Source organism: Epinephelus lanceolatus, chromosome 11 (assembly GCF_041903045.1).
Source record: "Epinephelus lanceolatus isolate andai-2023 chromosome 11, ASM4190304v1, whole genome shotgun sequence".
NCBI lineage: Eukaryota > Metazoa > Chordata > Actinopteri > Perciformes > Serranidae > Epinephelus > Epinephelus lanceolatus.
In genome coordinates, this window is record NC_135744.1 from 15,275,794 (window position 1) to 15,296,766 (window position 20,973).

The 20,973-nt window shown below is 39.2% G+C and overlaps 1 protein-coding gene across 2 annotated transcripts in view; it reads right to left on the reverse strand.

The window, feature by feature from the left end:
• Nucleotides 1–9,345: 9,345 nt before the first annotated feature.
• The window catches only part of LOC117269805 (glutamate receptor 4), a 188,169-nt gene continuing 176,541 nt past the window's right edge, over nucleotides 9,346–20,973 (reverse strand). Inside the window, exons 14-16 of one of the 2 annotated variants that reach the window (XM_033647147.2) lie at nucleotides 16,919–17,033; nucleotides 14,387–14,524; nucleotides 9,346–11,339 (exon numbers count right to left, since the gene is read on the reverse strand). In XM_033647147.2, the coding sequence (XP_033503038.1) occupies nucleotides 11,175–11,339; nucleotides 14,387–14,524; nucleotides 16,919–17,033 (418 nt within the window). In that variant the 3' untranslated portion in view covers nucleotides 9,346–11,174. Of the gene's footprint in view, nucleotides 11,340–14,386; nucleotides 14,525–16,918; nucleotides 17,034–17,696; nucleotides 17,812–20,973 lie in introns of both variants that reach the window. The other variant, XM_033647139.2, reaches the window with a different exon arrangement.

The following is a 20,973-nucleotide window of genomic DNA, read 5'->3' on the forward strand; positions in this document are numbered from 1 at the left end:
TAGTATGTCATCCAAAATATGATAAAAACGTTATAGTATGTTGTCCAAAATGTCATGAAAACATCATAGTATAGTATGACATCCAAAATATGATAGAAACGACATAGTATGGTATGACGTCCAAAATTTGATAAAAACGTCATAGTATAGCATGATGTCCAAAATGTCATAAAAAAAAGTCATAGTATAGTATGTCGTCCAAAATATGATAAGAACGTCATAGCATAGTATGTCATCGAAGATGTCATAAAAAAATCATAGTATAGTATGTTGTCCAAAATGTCATAAAAAAGTCATAGTATAGTATGTCATCCAAAATATGATTAAAAAAAGTCATAGTATAGTATGTCATCCAAAATGTCATAAAAAAGCCATAGTATAGTATGTCGTCCAAAATATGATAAAAAAGTCATAGTATGCCGTCCAAAATATGATAAAAACGTCATAGTGTAGTATGTCGTCCAAAATATGATAAAAACGTCATAATATAGTATGTCATTCAAAATATGAAAAACACGTCATAGTATAGTATGACGTCCAAAATGTCATGAAAAAGTCATATTATAGTATTTCGTCCAACATATGATAAAAACGTCATAGTACAGTATGACGTCCAAAATGTCATAAAAAACTAGTATAGTATAGTATAGTATAGTATAGTATGACGTTTTTATCATAGTCAAATATGATAAAAACGTCATAGTATAGTATGTTGTCCAATATATGAAAAACACATCATAGTGTAGTATGACGTCCAAAATGTCATAAAAAAGTCATAGTATAGTATGACGTCCAAAATGTCATAAAAAAGTCATAGTATAGTATGTCGTCCAAAATATGATAAAAAAGTCATAGTATAGTATGTCGTCCAAAATATGATAAAAACGTCATAGTATAGTATGTCGTCCAAAATATGATAAAAACGTCATAGTATTGTATGTCGTCCAAAATATGAAAAACACGTCATAGTATACTATGACGTCCAAAATGTCATAAAAAAAGTCATAGTATAGTATGTCGTCCAAAATGTCATAAAAAAGTCATAGTATAGTATGTCGTCCAAAATATGATAAAAAAGTCATAGTATAGTATGTCGTCCAAAATATGATAAAAACGTCATAGTATAGTATGTCGTCCAAAATGTCATAAAAACGTCATAGTATTGTATGTCGTCCAAAATATGAAAAACACGTCATAGTATACTATGACGTCCAAAATGTCATAAAAAAAGTCATAGTATAGTATGTCGTCCAAAATATGATAAAAAAAAGTCATAGCATAGTATGTCGTCCAAAATATGATAAAAACGTCATAGTATAGTATGTCGTCCAAAATGTCATAAAAAAATCATAGTATAGTATGTCGTCCAAAATATGAAAAACATGTCATAGTACAGTATGACGTCCAAAATGTCATAAAAAAAGTCCTAGTATGGTATGACGTCCAAAATATGAAAAACACGTGACAGTATAGTATGACGTCCAAAATGTCATGAAAAAGTCATAGTATAGTATGTCGTCCAAAATATGATGAAAAAGTCATAGTATAGTATGTCGTCCAAAATATGATAAAACCGTCATAATATAGTATGTCATTCAAAATATGAAAAACACGTCATAGTATAGTATGACGTCCAAAATGTCATGAAAAAGTCATATTATTTCGTCCAACATATGATAAAAACGTCATAGTACAGTATGACGTCCAAAATGTCATAAAAAACTCATAGTATAGTATAGTATAGTATGACGTTTTTATCATAGTCAAATATGATAAAAAAGTCATAGTATAGTATGTTGTCCAATATATGAAAAACACATCATAGTGTAGTATGACGTCCAAAATGTCATAAAAAAGTCATAGTATAGTATGTTGTCCAAAATATGATAAAAAAGTCATAGTATAGTATAGTATGTCGTCCAAAATATGATAAAAACGTCATAGTATAGTATGTTGTCCAATATATGAAAAACACATCATAGTGTAGTATGACGTCCAAAATGTCATAAAAAAGTCATAGTATAGTATGTCATCCAAAATATGATAAAAACGTCATAGTATAGTGTGTCGTCCAAAATATGATAAAAACGTCATAGTATAGTATGTCCAAAATATGAAAAACACGTCATAGTATAGTATGTCGTCCAAAATGTCATAAAAAAAATCATAGTATAGTATGTCGTCCAAAAAATGATCAAAACGTCATAGTATAGTATGTCGTCCAAAATGTCATAAAAAAATCATAGTATAGTATGTCGTCCAAAATATGAAAAACACGTTATAGTATAGTATGACGTCCAAAATGTCATAAAAAAAGTCCTAGCATGGTATGACGTCCAAAATATGAAAAACATGTGACAGTATAGTATGACGTCCAAAATGTCATGAAAAAGTCATAGTATAGAATGTCGTCCAAAATATGATAAAAAAGTCATAGTATAGTTTGTCATCCAAAATATGATAAAAACCTCATAGTATAGTATGACGTCCAAAATGTCATAAAAAAAATCATAGTATAGTATGTCGTCCAAAAAATGATCAAAACGTCATAGTATAGTATGTCGTCCAAAATGTCATAAAAAAATCATAGTATAGTATGTCGTCCAAAATATGAAAAACACGTTATAGTATAGTATGACGTCCAAAATGTCATAAAAAAAGTCCTAGTATGGTATGACGTCCAAAATATGAAAAACACGTGACAGTATAGTATGACGTCCAAAATGTCATGAAAAAGTCATAGTATAGAATGTCGTCCAAAATATGATAAAAAAGTCATAGTATAGTATGTCATCCAAAATATGATAAAAACCTCATAGTATAGTATGTCATCCAAAATATTAAAAAAAGGTCATAGTATAGTATGTCGTCCAAAATGTCATAAAAAAGTCATAGTATAGTATGTCGTCCAAAATATGATAAAAACGTCATAGTATAGTATGTCGTCCAAAATGTCATAAAGTCATAGTATAGTATGTCATCCAAAATGTCATAAAGTCATAGTATAGTATGTCGTCCAAAATGTCACAAAAAAGTCATAGTATAGTATGTCGTCCAAAATATGATAAAAAAGTCATATTATAGTATGTCATCCAAAATATGATAAAAACGTCATAGTATAGTATGACCTCCAAAATGTCATAAAAAAGTCATAGTATAGTATGTCGTCCAAAATATCATAAAAACGTCATAGTATAGTATGACCTCCAAAATGTCATAAAAAAGTCATAGTATAGTATGTCGTCCAAAATATGATAAAAACGTCATAGTATAGTATGACGTCCAAAATGTCATGAAAAAGTCATAGTATAGTATGTCATCCAAAATATGATAAAAAAGTCATAGTATAGTATGTTGTCCAAAATATGATCAAAACGTCATAGTATAGTATAGTATGTTGTCCAAAATATGAAAAATACATGATAGTGTAGTATGACGTCCAAAATGTCATAAAAAAGTCATAGTGTAGTATGTCGTCCAAAATATGATAAAAAAATCATAGTATAGTATGTCGTCAAAAATATGATAAAAAAGTCATAGTATAGTATGTCGTCCAAAATGTCATAAAGTCATAGTATAGTATGTCGTCAAAAATATGATAAAAAAGTCATAGTATAGTATGTCGTCCAAAATGTCATAAAGTCATAGTATAGTATGTCGTCAAAAATATGATAAAAAAGTCATAGTATAGTATGTCGTCCAAAATATGATAAAAACGTCATAGTATAGTATGTTGTCCAAAATGTCATAAAAAAGTCATAGTATAGTATGTCGTCCAAAATATGATAAAAACGTTATAGTATGTCATCCAAAATGTCATGAAAACGTCATAGTACAGTATAACGTCCAAAATATGATAAAAACAACATAGTATAGTATGACGTCCAAAATATGATAAAAAGGTAATAGTAAAGTATGTCGTCCAAAATGTCATGAAAACGTCATAGTACAGTATAACATCCAAAGTAGGATAAAAACAACATAGTATAGTATGACGTCCAAAATATGATAAAAAGGTAATAGTAAAGTATGTCGTCCAAAATGTCATGAAAACGTCATAGTACAGTATAACATCCAAAATATGAAAAAACCTCATAGTATAGTATGATGTCCAAATTTTGCTAAAAACGTCATAGTATATAGTATGACATCCAAAATGTGATAAAAACGTCATAGTATAGTATGTCGTCCAAAATGTCATAAAAAAGTCATAGTATAGTATGACGTTCAAAATATGATAAAAATGTCATAGTATAGTATGTCGTTCAAAATATGATAAAAATGTCATAGTATAGTATGTCGTCCAAAATATGATAAAAAAGTGATAGGGCCCTATTTAGATGGTCTAAAACGCGAAGCACCAGGCGTGCGGCGCATGGGCGTGTCCCAGTCACTTGCTAGTTAGACAGCGCATTTTCAGACTGTGTGCCATGGCGGAGAGTCTAAAAGGGTTGGACTTACTCTGTGAATTAGTCATGGGTGTGTTTTGGGCGTATCATTCAATAAGCCAATCAGAGTGTAACCTCTCATTCCCTTTAAAAGAGGCGCGATTGGCGCGCATGGCGGAGAGCTAGTTAGATGGCGGACCTACCAACTGGAAAGAGTGAGCGTTTTACTGCTGAGGAGACGGATCTCCTCGTGCGGGAGGTGAAGGCCTGTCAGAACCAGATCTACGGGGACAGCAGACAGGCACCCAAGCTGCCCGAGGTAAAGCAGGCGTGGGATCACTAATACAAGATAGATCTTTCTAAATATCTGTGGAATATTATTCAAACCTGTTTTCATCATATAACAGAGCACAGCTGTCAGGACTGCCGCAGAGCTCCCCAAGGTGCTGATCCTGCAGCTAGGACCTGTTCAGCATTTTCTCCCCCGTTTGTTAATTGTTTTCACATGTTTCCTAGAGCTGTGTTCTGCCTCTTATTTGCATGTGTGTCCTCTCTACACTCAGATAACAATATAATAATATAATATAATGTAGCCTAGTATATAATGTAGCCTACTATAACATGTTAAAATAAATGCAATGTGTGGGCTTTGGTTTTCAATCAAAAAAATGATTGATTGGTCAGATAATTCACAATTTCATTTGTCATTATTACAGATTATGATGATCTTTATTACTGCGATTAGATCATTCTGATTAATGACTGACCATTAAGACGTGTTTCTGATAAATATTTTAATGTGCACAATAGTAACCTTTCATATTGTAATCATATTTTTATGTTATCTTTTGCATGTGTGGCTGCTCCGTGTGTGTCTGAGCAGAGTGCACGCGTGTTGTGCACCCACCTAGAGACGAATATTACTAACTAAGTTGGAAGCGGGAATGACGTCACCTCCGAGTTGACAACAGTTTTTGCGTTCTAGTTGACGACGGTGGACAAGTCGGAAAAAAACATGGACGCCTGCAAGAAAGCCTTTGTTTCCCTTGCACTTTCGTATAGACATCTTCAAAACCATCATGCACTCCAACTGATGAAAGCCGCAGATGAGGCTGACCTAATGTAAAACAAATAAGATAAAATTGCTATAAACAGTACTTTAGCAGAGTGTTTACTCTATGGTTTACTCACTATGTATGCATTTTGAATTCGTAAGTCGGGGTTGATGTGGTTGCTCCAAGTTTCCGAGTTGGAAATCCAACCTCAGGGTGCGTTCAAGTTTAAACTTCCGACTGGGAACTGGGAATTTCCGACCTCCGAGTAGAAAACGAATGCACCATCAGTAAATACATCAAATATCACACACAAATATCAATATGCCTTTAACCTGTACTTACCACTTGTGGCCACAGTGGTCACTATTTTACATCGTCTGGCTCTATTGAAACGAGATGCCTTCTAGATTATGAGGCTTCATTCTTTGTATAAGGGTTAGCCTGCTGAATACGTTTCATGGGAATCTTCCCTTTCTGATATATTTTGATATTTCTCAAATGGGAAATTTGGCTCCTCAAAACCCATCCATTCCTCTCACTCTTTCAGCAAGTTTGTGCATTTACACCGATCAGCCAGAATATTAAAACCAGTGAGTGGTGGGTAAGTTGAGTAACAGTGAAAAGAAGCTCAAGGTGTCGACCTGGCATCCAAATTCCCCAGATCCAAATCTCATCAAGCATTCATGGGACGTGCTGGTACCTCAGAGGTACCCCTAATCCACGGTGGGGCCTCCCTGGATCGGACTTGTCTCTGACATGTCAAGGCATGGACACATGACCTCTGGAAGGTGTCCTGTGGTGTCTGGCACTGGGGTGCTGGCTTCGGATCATTTGAGACCTTTCAGTTGTGAGGTGGGGTACCAGCACTTTCCAGGACACTCAATCAGATTGGGGTGTGGGAAATTTGGAGGCCAGGTCGACACCTTGAGCTTTTTGTCACGTTCCTCAGGCCATTCCTGAGCAGCTTTTGTGGTGCGGCATGGCTCATTTTACTTGGCCCACAGTGGTGTTTGGGTGGGTGGAGGGTGTCAGGTGGCATCCACCTGAATGCCATGACCAAAGTTTCCCAGCAGAACAATGCATTATAACAAAATGATCAATGTTACTCACTTCACCTACCACTGGTTTTAATGTTTTGGCTGATGGGTGTATATGCCTGGTACTACCTGAGCTCAGATTTGATGTGTGGTAAATTGATTAAATGCTAATTTATCTACATATATGCACCAGATATGCACACTTTTAGATGAAAATATAAAGGGCTTAAAGCTAAATTTCAAAATAGGGACTCAAAATCAGAAAATAAAGTAGTACACTTCAAAAGAATAGTTTAGCATTTTGGGAAGTAGATTTATTTGCTTTTTGAAACTTAGATTTACAAATAAGATTGACACTTTGATGTTTACTGCCAGCAGCCAGTTAGCTTAACTTACCATTAACGCTGGACCCAGGACCCTTTAAAGCTAACTTATTCACGTTATATCTTGTTTGTTTAACCTGTTTAAACCCAAACCCAACTGTAAGAGTGACATTTTATGTTTTGACAGGAGGGTTATGTGCTGGACTACCATATTTTCTCAAAGACAGGCTGGTAGTCAATTAATGGCCAGTCCCAAACAAGGGCCGGTCCCAAATACAGGCCTGTGGAAAATAAGCCAGGATAGTTAAACTCCAGATGCCTGTTATAAAACATGTATGCTAACTTAAAATAATACACATTGCCATGACTTCAATTCAATAAATTCAGCAATATAAAAGGGGACTAGAGAAAACAGCCTCTCTCTAATATAAGCCTGCTTCAAATAAAGGCCTGGTACCCTCTGCAGTTGAGGTAAATAAAGGCCCTGTCCACTATTTGAGAATTTAATACTTCTTGGATGTGAGTGGAGACTTTCTGAGGAAAGAAAGAGAATAAGTGTATTTCCAAAAACATCAAACCATTCCTTTAGGACCGTCCATATTGTGCTTTAGTGGTACATATTTCCTAACAAAGTTAGCATTCATAGAATTTTGTTACAAAGCAGTTGTGACACATCAGATCTGAGGCTTTTGGTTGCCCTTGGGGGTCTTGGGACTTTGGTCAAGGGGTCGCCAAAACATTTGGATTCATTCACTAAGGAAAATAAATACACTAGTCAGCATATTTTGCTTGCAGACCTGGATGGATTACTGGACGTATCAGACACAGGCGCAGGGCCCCCCTGCCCTTCACCTGCAAAGTGTCACTCAAATCAACACCGGGAAGAGACTCAAAATGACAACAAAGAGATGCAAAGGAATTGAGAAGAGACACAAAATAATTACAAAGCAACAAAATGACCAAAAAGGACACAGAGTTATCTCAAAGAGACACAAGACAATTACAAATAGACTCAAAGCTCACAAGGTGAGACAAAATTACCACACAGACACAAAAAGATGCATAACAACTACAAAGACATGTAAAACAACAACAACAACAAAAGGCGAAACCATTATAAAGTCTGTTGGTGCTTCTCAGAGTCAAGGAAAGATCCTTAAATTGCTTAATTTTAAGGAGGCTATGTCATCGAATCCCACCGAAGGACTGTTCCAATGTCAAGGGTCCTTTGAATTCTACTGAGGACCGAGTCCTTCCTTTAGAGAATTTTCAAGGATGAATGTGTGTATCCTCAGCAGGCATGAAGTAACCCCAGTTTTTTGCCCATAATTGAATTTTGGGCCTCTTAAATGACACACACCTGGACACTCGCTAGCCTGTTCCAATGGGTGTTCACTGAATGCTAGTGTAAGGCAGGTTTCTCTCTCCTGTCTTACCTAGAAACTTACGAATTACTGAATTAACTATCAAAGGGCCGTGGGCGAAGTAAGAGCAGAGGGACAGCTTCTCTGTTTAACTTGTTCCACTTTAATGGCCGAAAAAAGAACGTAGGACAACTGAACATTGACAACAATAGTGGCATCTCACATCTTATAAATGTCACACAGCCAAACTTAATCATAGCTCTCAATACCTTCACGTAAGGTGCGGAATATTAAATAGTTCCAAAGTTAACGTAAAGAGCAAAATAAAATATGTAAACAATATACGAATGTAGTTAATATTAAGTTATGTGGATGCAAAATAATCCATCCATCCATTTTCATCCGCTTATCAGGAGCCGGGTCACAGCAGCAGCAGACCAAGCAAAGCACCCCAGACATCCCTCTCCCCAGCAACACTTTCCAGCTCCTCCTGGGGGACCCCAAGGTGTTCCCAGGCCAGATGAAATATGTAATCCTTCCAGTGTGTTCTGGGTCTGCCCCAGGGCCTCTTACCAGTGGGACGTGCATGAACCACCTCAACTGACCCCTTTCGACGCAGGAGCAGCGGCTCTACTCCGAGCTCCCTCTAGATGTCTGAACTCCATACCCTATCTCTAAGGCTGAGCCCAGACACCCCTCTGAGGAAACTCATTTCGACCGTTTGTATTTGCGATCTCGTTCTTTCGGTCACTACCCAGAGTTTGTGACCATAGGTGAGGGTTGGGACATACATGGACCAGTAAATTGAAAGCTTTGCCTTCCAGCTCAGTTCCCTCTTCACCACGACAGACCGTCATTATTTTGGTGCAGCTTCTGCAGTGATGCAGATGCTGCACCAAAATAATGAACACAAAAAAACAAGACAATCTATTGGATACATCCTCACGACAATAGATCTCATTTTACACTAGCAAGGAGTCTTGCCTCGCATCTTGTGGGACCTGACTTGGAAGGACCCGTCCAACCAAGGAAGCATCCTTGACTCTGAGAACACTGTGCGTGTCTTGCACCTGTGTAGGAGACGTCTGTGCCCAGGGGGCCATTGTCTCAGGATCCACCCATGCTTGCAGGGCATAAACACAACTATCAACCATGCTTCAAATAACGACACAGCACATTGCAATTTGAAATTTGTTTTTACTTAAAAAAGATCAAAATAAAGATGTACAAGTCAACCAAAATAAGACGCCATATTACACTTCAGCTCTAAAGACAGATGACAGGACAAAAAAAGGCATGACCTGAAATATTTCCGCTGGTTTCTCCGCTGCAAACTTCCCTGTCCAGCCACAGCATGTGCACGGGAACGGACCGGATGAGAACCGGGAATAAATAAAAAACATTTAGAACCAACGCCGTCGTTGGCTGGTGTTTGCTGAAGATGTGTCTTCTTGTAACCTATTGCAGATTGTCCTTCCAGTTTCCAAAAAAAAGAGATGAGGACACTTCAGTCATAGCAAGACTGGAGCAAATACATTTCTGCTACAGTGTCCAGCCTCCCCGGGGGATCCACAGTGTTTCAATAAGGAAGGGCTCTATAATCATTGTTCAACATACAAACAGTGGCTTCATCAGCTCAGGTTCAAACGTCTTACTGGAAATAGACACTTAAAATAACATATAGTGAGAGAGAAATGGCATTTTTCAATTTCCCATCATGGTTTTTTCGACTCATGTCTCCACACACATAATGGTCTAATAGATCTACCCAGATAGTACTTGACTGTCAACATTTAAAACCAGGAGACAGACAGTTTCTTTTTAATTTCTCAGTACAAAAAATAGATCAAAGAATGAAAAAAATAGTTATATTCTGACTGCGGAAACTTGATTTATAAAGCTCTACTCATGAGCAACTCTCTGGGTCTATGTCTGCACAGTGAGGGGTGTGGTTTAAGGATTGGGGGTGGAGCTACTTAACATTCATTGTTGAATATATTAATGAATTTGTATGCAACAGGTATCAGAATATTTGGGCAGTTGATACCCCTTCACATTTAGAGTTTGAATGTTCCTATATAATACAGTTAAGTATTCAACACGTAACAAATTTTAACACTGCCTTCCACACGTCTCCTCCTTCAAGTGGCATCATCTTTTTCATTATTGCGATGAATAAAATCTTTAAAGATGATTTACAAAAAAAGAACTGTCTGTCTGTCCACTACAGTATCTGCTATGTACATCTGTTTAAAAAGCAAGCATGTTACACAGTCGTCCCTATGTACAGCTAAAGTCTTCATTTTTTCATGGAATATACATATTTACTTATTTTCACAGTTTCCTATGTTTGCTCATATATTCAATACCAATAGATTTCATTTTTGTTATTATGAATACAAATATTTTTCGTCATATCTTCACGGCACTGGGCTACAGCCCTCCCAGTGTCACTGATATCTACTGAGATTGTTGTCTCTTGAACGCTGCTCATGTCTGTGTAGCAAATACTGTTCAGTTTGAAAACAATCTTGATTGTGGTTCAGTTTTTTTTGCCAATTCACAGCAATCCAAAAAAAATGCACAGTTTTCAGTTTCAAGTTTACAGTTTTCTGGTCGTCATCTTTATCATATATCATGATATTATTCACTTCCTTCCCCCTCTTGTTCCTCTTCACATCACTGGAGCGGTAAAGGTTGAATGGCTCCAGTAGATTCCCGTGACCCTTTGATTCAAACGCTTCCACACGGTAAAAAAATTGAGATTGTTCTGCCTCTGGTTTCCACTGATTTCCGAGAGAAATCATTGAGCCGCAACAAGCCATAACCTCTAACAGTGGGATTTGTTGTTTGCGCCTCCATCAGTCCCATCTCGCCCACTGGAGGTGACCTGTTGGGTGTGTCAATCCTGTTTCCTAGTGGTTAGTTTCTGGTAGTTTCGTGGGCGGTGTGATTATTGTCTTTTTTTCTTGTTATTGGAATAAGGCACTTGAGAGGTTTTTGGTTTTCACGGGAGCTCAGAGGAGACGAGGGCGAGGCCGGAGCTCTGGCGGAGGGGAGGCCCGGTGTGGACGGCCTTGGGACAGTCGGGTGTCAGCACCCGTCCGTTCTCCCCGACGCTGCCTGTGATGGACAGACGAGCCTTGTTCCTCATGGCTTCTGTAAATGTTAGCTGAGGAGAGAAATAAAGAGGCAGGTTTGTGCACGGAGCAGGTGAAAATAAGAAAAATTGTACAGTTGCAGATTGGAGTTTTAGGACATCTTCATGCCAAAAGTGTTTAGAGATTATCCTCAATCAATATGCTGTACAAAGCTTAACCTTTTTCTGAAAGAGACGGAGCTATCCCCATTCATTTCTTACATTTGTAGTCCTTGTTCTATCCAGAAGTTTTCAAAATGCAACAAATTTTTGGGACCCCAACAGCTCCTAGTGAATAAAGTAGTTTTCTTATGTTACTTGCAAATATTTGAAACTCTGACATCTTTTCTATCTGTTATAATAATACTGTATTCATCAAAGAAGTTGCGGTAACTATGGCTACCCCTGTTAGCCACAGTTGCTACCCATAGGCTTTTTGACAAAGGAACCGGGACGATGCTAACTTCTGCGTCAGCCTGAATCCTCCACAAGTTCCTACAAATGTTTCACAATAAAACCTTTTTAGAAAATGAAGGGCTTCTCTCAACCAAAGTTATAAGGGGCTTTAAAATTTGAACAGCTACAGGGAGTGTTGAGTTTGAAATGACAGCGTGATGCATTAACTTTATCAAGGGAAACAGGAGTGCATAAAAAGTAAAAATAGAAAAATACAGAGGGAATAATAAATAACAGCCCGTTTATGATGTAGTCTGTTCAAATGAAGCTGGTACCCTCTGCAGTTGTGGTGAGTAAAAGACACTATTTTTTGATTTTATTCCTTTATATCCTCTATTATGAAGAAATAACATTGTTTGCTAGCTTGATGCTAATGGCAGTGCTCAGCGGGTTGACAAAGTGCCTCTGCTGTTTCACACCATCATTTTTCCCTTTTCACTCTGTGTGGTAACATCCCTAGAGGAAATATATAAAAGACTGGGCTGTTGTTATACAGTTGTCCACGGCAGCAAATTGCTCTGTGTTCCTATTGGTCAAAGTGACGGCTGTGACGGGAGCAGTCGTGAACGACAAAAAGAAAATCAAACATGCTAGACTTTCTGTCAGGACGTTGTGAAGCATCACAGACACTGTGTCAGGTGTTGCGTACTATGACACACTACACGAGGTATAACAATGGGTTGTCCTCTACAACACTCATTGTCGTTCACAATCCGAGCCGACTCCGTAGAATGCCTCATCGGACTATAATTGGGCTGATATCGTGAAGTCTGAACTCTGCATTAGGCCCAGTGAAAAACGCAAGAGATAAGTGAAAGAGGAAAACTTTATGGAGCCCAGCACTTCAGCTTCTGACTCAAACTCTAGTCTGGCTGTATTATGTTACAGTAGTTAGCCTAGCTAAATGCCAAAATGTATGAAATGTTTATATTTCCTCCAGCATTGTGTCTGCCCAACTCAACATGTCCATTATGCAGTGAGATTACTTCTGTTTCCACGAAAGATGAATTGAACTAAAACTCCAATCTGCTTCAACATTATGTGTAAAAACATCACAGTACAGCTGTACAGTTCAGTATATAGATACATTAGTGTAGCAGAACACCTTTCATAGCCATTCAGTACAGTATCAAGCCAGCCCCATACTACATGTAAATCCATTAGCAACAGAGTGATAGTTGCAGGCAGTGGGACAGGGAAGCTGACTAAGCAACAGTCAAGCTAATGAAGAGTTTGTGCTGAAGTGCTGATGGGGGACACATAACCACGTTGGACAGATACACACCGAGTGTGAAAAGATATCTGAGAGTCTAATGGTCGAGGACCTGGGGGAAATATCCGGAGCAAACAGCTCACATTAATAAAGTCAGCTCAGCATTGAGGGATACACTAAGGGATTCACTTAACTTTGGCCTGACAATGTACAGTGTTAAAACAGGAGTTTATTATATGGGGCTTCCTGTTTTCTCAGGGCTGGTTCCTCATTAAATTTGTTCTGTGACTGTACATTGATGGCCTATTGTAACTGACAGACCTGAGACAGTGAAATCCCTCAGCTACAGCATGTATTACTCAGGTTCAAGTGTGTGTGTTTAGGCCCTCACAAGAACTTTTGATTCTTTATGAAGAAAACAAGGTACTGGAGCGTCAAACTAGACACTAGATGGACGAATGTACTGCAGTTTGATGAAATGTCCTCACAAGGGTAGACGTGTGTGTACAAGTAAAGACATTGGTCCTCATTTAACACGCCTTTCCTACCTCTTGAGATGCTACGAGTCCACAGCTGCTGGTCTGAATAGTAACACTCAAATTCTGTCAGATTTAAGTGCCATGTGTTAACCTGTAATACATTTCGAAATTTATTTTTTTGCATGCCAATTAAACTAGACTTACTTAATTTGTGTAAGCTTGACTTTCATTTCTACATTTTATCCTTAATGGCTTAAAAACTGAATCAAATTTTGATGAGGGCAATCAATCATGGCATTAATCAACACTGAATTCCTATAAAAACCAGACAGGATAATTATCTTCCCACCAGATTTAGGAGGAGTAATACATTTATATTTTGGCTGGGAAATGGGTCACACGGTATGCTCGCTTGATAAATGAGGGCCAACGTCTGCAGCCACACAAGCTGCGAAGCAGCAGAGGCGACGTCATGTCTGAGGATGACTCATCGCTTCCTGTCACACTGAGAGAAAAAGCTCGAAAACGCAGACCAGAACGTCACATGACCACACGGTGAGCAGATAAGACAGAGAAGTGGGAAGCATTTTTGCCACTGGTCACGACAGTCACTCAGCATGGCAAAGCTAGCACGGGGATATGGTAGGTTTCACTTACAGTCTCTGTGCAGGGAGCTAGTGGGGGGATGGGGGGGCAAGGCTTGGGCGAACCTTCTCGGAAAATCCTAACTACATCTTATCAGCTTCCCCATCGCTGCCATAACTATTGAAAACCTCACTAAACTCGGCTAAGTTGTGGATGCCCGGGCTGGGCCTTGGGCTCTGGCTTTGGCTAGGCTCGGGGCTATGGTGGGGGCTGCCTTTCTGGCAGGGGTAGCAGTAGTGGTGGTGGTAATGGGGGTGTTGGGACTGGGGTTGGGACTGGGCCTCCACCTTCATTCTCTTGGCCTCGTTGCGCGACTTGTAGCAGAATTCGATGAGGGCCACCAGCATGGCCAGGCCCAGGCCCCCGACGAGGATGTAGAAGACCCCCGCCACGTTGCTCAGACTGAGGGCCTGGGACGACTTGTCCTGTAGCCGGCGGGGAGAGGAGCAAACAACAAAAGTCAGTGCTGGTTTTAGCAGAGTGCATACAAAACACTCAACATTTATACACAGATAGGACAATGTGGAAAAACTACACATCAACTTCACATCATGCACACACACAAACACAACTGGTCACACTCACACAACACTAATCACTCCTCTTCCTCTATCCTGTCTGGCTACTGCTGCATGGCTGTATGTAGCCATGCTAGCAACAATCTTCTCCTACCATCATTCTGCTTACAATAAAGTATTTCAGAGGAATCAGTTGTCTCTTTGAATTAAAGGGTCAGTTCAACCAAATCACGAAACAGAATTTTTTCTCACTTATCCCTAGTGCTGCTCGACATGCAGATAGTTTTGGTTATACTTGCAAACTGCACCTTTGATACTTTCGCCTCTACCACCTTAAAATTTCAACAGCAACTTTTCCTTCCAGAAACAACAGCCCATTTACTTTGAATAATCTCAGAGGCTGAGAAATGAAGCCATCGCTGAAGTGCTAAAAACTGCAGTTCCTCAAATGGCCACTTGAGCCTGGCTCAGAAAGTGAATCAATCCTAATAGACCCCAATGTTAAAATGCCCAACTCTACATGCGGAAATAAACAGCTACAGTCCCCGTTCATGACCAACATGGTCTCATGCTGAAGTTGTCAAACACCGCTGCTTGGGCAGTTACTTCTGCGTTAGATACCGACGGAAAAAGTCTTTCAATGTCTTTTTAAGTCGGCATGATTCACAGCCGGCCACCGTTATTGTGTAACGGCGCAACAACTGCTGGAAACTGTCCGACTTGACTACAACTGTTTTTTCCACCACCCCCCACTGCTGCTGACTGATGTCATCCTGAGGTCAAGTTCATCTTGAACGAGCCTGTTGTGAGGAAACACCCAAATTTGTCACACCGTCTTTGGTCACAATGGCTGTCAGTAAAGTTGTGTCATGGTGTTATCTTGGGCCCCCGTTTCTTCCACAATTGTCAACTTTCATCTCAGACAGCCCAAACTCACGCAGTGTAAAGGGGCCTTAACCTCCTGAGACCCAAACTTTTGTTTGGTATGCATTTTTAATTTCTCCTAGCTATTTGGGATCAGTAGGACCTGATAAGAATAAAACACTAAACACTGTTAATGATAATTAAGCCCCAGTGTCCTCAAAAGTGAGATGATAATGAAATCCCAATGTCCTAAAACAAGACGATACTAAGTTTTCACTAATGAACAGTGTATTAGGTTGTTACTGTTGCTAAAATTGGTCAATTTTTTGCCATATCAAACATTAAAAACATTATTAATCATAATTAAAAAAGTTTTAACCATAAAATGTGATCAGGTTGTGGACCTTGTCCACTTTTGTGTCGGGATCGGCGGCAGACTGACTTGGCAGAAATGGCTGCCATCTTGTTTTTATGTATTGTGCTCTTACTACCACTAGATGGCACAAAAAAGTGTCCACGAATGAGGACAACAGATCTACATTAAGTAGAATGAAGAATACATAATGTCAGCCATTGTTCCTGAAAAGGGTTGTTGCTGTCGATTTAAAAATGCAATTAAAAGTATCTGCATTGCTACCTGTAACTAGGTAAATGAGGAAATCTGTTTTGGTCATTTGGATGAACTAGCCCTTTAATTTCCCTCCATATTTCCACGGGCTGCCTTCGCTCTCAACTCTGACATTCACCTTTTAACCCCTTTTATTCAAATGTATGCAGCTGATCTCTCTGAGCACTGACTCCTGCTCCTCACTGCCATTTACCCCCCTTCCGATAAATCACCTACGTCCTTAAGGGGCATTCATCCTATTACATGGACAGTAAAAAAGCCTGCCTGTCGTGTTTAGTCTCATTTGCAGGTGATGGCGTGTGTGTGTGTGTGTGTCCTGCACTTAAGGACCTGATTAAGGGGACGTGACTGATGTGGAAGGTGCATGCTGCTTCAAATGTGGCAGCTAACTCCATGCTCCAGTGCATCATCATCGTGTTTTGTGTGTGTTGCTACAGCTGAGGCGTACAGTAGTACTGACATCTAGTGTGACATACAGTAACGTCTGAACATGCCCTGGGACCATCTTGGGTGACAACCAGTGTGAGTGTGAACCTTCATCTGCATTTCAACACATAGCTTAGCTGCTGTAAAACTGTTAGCGCTGCACCATGCCTTGTTTCTGTCATGCTGTATCCCTCAGGCTACGCCTTAAGTCTCTACCTGCATGTCTGTCACTCGCTCTTTCTCAGAGTGTTATATGTGTGTGTGTGTGTGTGTGCGCCATGTCAGCCAGCCTGCTGTAATAACAGAACAGTACTGCCAGCGTTAGACAAGTGTGCATAGAGACAATGAGAGGAGGGGAGGCTCCCGGGCTGGTGGAGACTGACCTTACTTCCCGAGTCCTTGGGTCCACACTCCCCTTTATCGTACCACCATTTGTTTTTCAGTTTGTCTAAGACTCCTGCTTCACTCAGTTTCAATACGGCAAGGTTTACAGGCGTTCTTCAAATCACGGGGGACGGGGAAGGGTGGGGTGGGGAAAATAACATAAATAACATCATAGGACATGTTATTTTATGTTATTCAATCAGAAGAAGCCCAACAAGAGCAGCTCAGTACTCTTCACAAAGTGACGAAGCCGGGAAGGGGCCCCACTTTACGCTACATGTCTCTTTGCTCATTGGTTGAGATAGTTGTTTGAAGGTTTGGGTTTATTGGGAGATATTAAGGGGCAGGGGCTGAGCTAACAGACATATATAAGTGGGGCCCCGGCTGCATCGCTTTTCTGGAACGGGCACATACTGCCGGGACCTTTCTTAGAACAAACACAGAGGCTAGTACTGTCAACCCAAAACTATCAGCTCAAACAATGCTTCGTAGTATGCTAAACACCCAACATGAGGTGACTGTCTTGTCCTTTTACTTCTTATAAGCAATATTTTTTAAGTTTCCAAATAGTTTTACTTTCCCAGTTTATCCCTACATGAGCACAACAGCGGATATTTTTGGTTCGACAGTACTCGCACTCCTCTCCAGATTTAACGTTTCCTCTTCACTTTGAGGTAGCTGTGTGGGTCGACCCAGCAGATGCTCCTGTTACCAACAAAACACATTTGTCTTTTACCCGCATCAAGGTCACATGGGCATAGCGACATAGCGGCTAACCTTCTCGCCACCGCCTCCGCTGCCACACTCTCCTTTGTCGTACCACCACTTGTTTTTCAATTTGTCCAACAGGCCTTGCTCATTGAGTTTTAACACTGCCAGGTTAACTGCACTTCTTGAAAACGATAAAACATATTTGGTGAGAGGGGGTGAGTATGCTGTCCAATTTGGGAGGGAAGGAAGAGAAGGGGGGGAGGGGGGAGTAGCAGTAAGAGAGGGACAAAGGTGGAAAAGTGCGTTAATGCTCTAAATGGTTACATCCCAGGACCCGAACACACGCTGAACACAAATCTCTCCACTTTAATGTGCCGTTTTAATTTGATATCAATGCAGCCGTCATGTACATATTTGAAAGCTTTTACTGGTTCGTAGTTTTTAAAACTTATCAGCTTGAAACATTAAAAAGAACGCTGAAGCAGAGTTTTAGCGTTAGCATTACCTTATGCTTGCTATCACTAGCTGCTCCCATTCTCAGGTCATGATATCCCAATGTTTTGTCACGCTCCTTGGCATCTCATTGCGACACACAGGGCACCCTCAAGTGTATTTATGTGACGCATAGCTGAAACACATTGGTTAATGTTGAGAAATGGTTGTGGTTAGGTTTAGGCAACAAAAACTACTTGATTAGGAAGAGGAAGACCAGTTGCATTTGTTTTTCTACTGATATCCAAGGCTGGCTGGGGCCTCTCAACATTTCCATTGAACTAACATCTTTAAACATTTTACTGGGGGTCCTGTGATGAAAACTGTCCCCAAATAATAAACACAATTATTCTGTTGGGTAAAATATTTCTATTTAAAGCTCAATCAAGAAAAAAGTTGAATTTTAGTTTCCTGAAAAATACAGTGCAATGTCAATTTCTGGAAAAGGATATTGCTACAAACCATTGCAAAGTAGCACAACATCACATGAAATGGGACAAAATTTGCTCTAGTAAAGAGTGGAAATATATAGAATTATAATTACACTGTACCTGCCATATAAATGTTATTTATTTATTTATTTTTTACTAGTACTATTAACTTTGATCCAAATAACTTTTACATGTCCTCTCTTTCATCCATTTTGGTCTGCGTAAGTCTTACTTTTGTTTTGTTTGTTTTTGTTTTGCTTTGTTTTTCTTTGTGAGGCCATACTGTCATGTCATGTTGTCATATGTGCTTTGTGTATTATTATTTGCCTGCAATTTAAAAACAAATCAAAACAAAAAAATATTTGGTGAGGTTTAGAAAAGATCATATATTGGGTCAAAATAAGTACATCATGTACTATACATAAATTGCATAACGTTGTGTTAAAACAACAGACTTTTAGTTTCACACAGGAGATGAACAGCAGTCTCCTGTGTGAAAGTTCAGTTTTGTTTGACCAATCCACCTCCCCTCCCACCCTATATGGACCGTCTTGCTCTTTATGCTACATCAGTTGCTCTCAGTGTCAAGTATTGTCGCGGATGGGTTTACACTGGAGTTAGATGAAAGCCCAGTTCCTCTCATAAACACGTTAAAGGGTGCCTTTGGTGTCAATATCACATGCTGAGGGGCGTGACAAAGCAGCAATATTTGTGGCTATGTAAATGGGAGCTCACTGAATCTGCCAGCAAAAGATTAACAACATAGGGAAGAAGAAGACAAAAAAACAAAACAGGTTTCTCCTCAACGAATCCCATCAAGAATAAAAAAAATCTTTTTTCCATAGATTTTTTTTTAATTATCTTTATCTAATTATCTGGTAATACAACATTGTAGATAGGACGAAAACATCTCAATACTGAACAAACATTCATGGTTCCCAGAGGATGATTCCCAGAGACTTTGGTAATACCAACTTTTAAATCTAGCACCACCATCAAATCAAAATTTTAAATTACCCAGTGACATATCACACCGATACTTGATAGTTTGCCCCAAGAGACATTTACTGTTTCCTTATTCTTTAATGCCATTGTCTGGTCAAAATTTCAGTTTGTTCAGTAGTTTGGTTTGTGACCAAAGTTTGTGTAGTTTTACCACCTCAGGCCTCAAAAATTAACCAAAGCCTTTTTGACGAAGATGCTGCGCTGTAGGGCTGCTACAACATCCCTTCTTTACGCCTTTTTCCACACAGAACCAAACGACAGCAGCATTATTCTGCTGCTGTGTGTGATTTAAGACAGCATGCCAGGCATTACAGAATTAAAGCAGATGTGACGGGCATGACGTGTAACACAACAGCATCAGTCTCTAGTGTAACATATACCATGTCAGTGCTTTATAAATAATAAAAATAGCACTGACATGTCAATAACAATCATGTACCGCCTCTGTTATGTGGCAGCTGATCTCGCCCTCTGCTCAGAGGGTAAGGAGCTCCCAGATCTCATTGTTTTCCCAAGTCATGTACATATACAGCTGCTGTTCTTCTTTGAGTTAGCCACTAACTGCTAACAGCTACTTTTAAATCTCTTGCAGTAGGTCACGCACATAATATGTCGTCAAAACACCCGACCTGCTCATGGTCCCGTCCTACCAGCTGTCCAGTTAATACAGACACGTTTCGGTACTGTTACTACCTCCTGTGGTGGTTTACAGGTAAGATGACTCTGTCACCCCATTCTGCGATCATACCTTTTACACAGCACAGTGAGGCGACATAACAACACAACATTCCTGTATTGATCAGGCACTGTAAAAACCACTCGAATGAATCATCTACAGCAGCCAACATCAGCTGTGAACTCATAGATATACCAATGCAATTTATTCATGCATGTAGATATGTACATGTCACATAATGTTTTTCTACCCTAACGGATAATTAACTGAGTAATTCATTTTTTTTCTTTCTTCTTTTTTTGGCATGGAAATTGTCCATCTTAAAACATTAAATATTGGCACAAGATGTTGGCAGTAGGTACCGCCAGCCAAAAAATATCTGCACCAGCCAGCATGTTGAGAACCAGACACCTCCAAATAATTTGGACCTGTTTTACACATGTATATGGTGTGTGTACGTCAGCCAATTCAAAGCTCACAGGATTTCTGAGCATTAAGCTGTTCTGGAAAATCATGATTGACTTGCATAAAATGTCTCTGAAAAGCCGTTTAAAATAAGTGTTGCGTTATAATTTCATGGCTCCTTTAGAAGGCTGCCGTAGTGAAGTCTGACAATAGAGAGAGATTTGCCTCAGCGTGCATTTTGATCCTTTTAATTTATTTGCATCATTATGAAAAATAAAAAACAGTCAGAAATGGAAATGGATCAGAAAGACAAAGTGACACAGCTGATATTTCA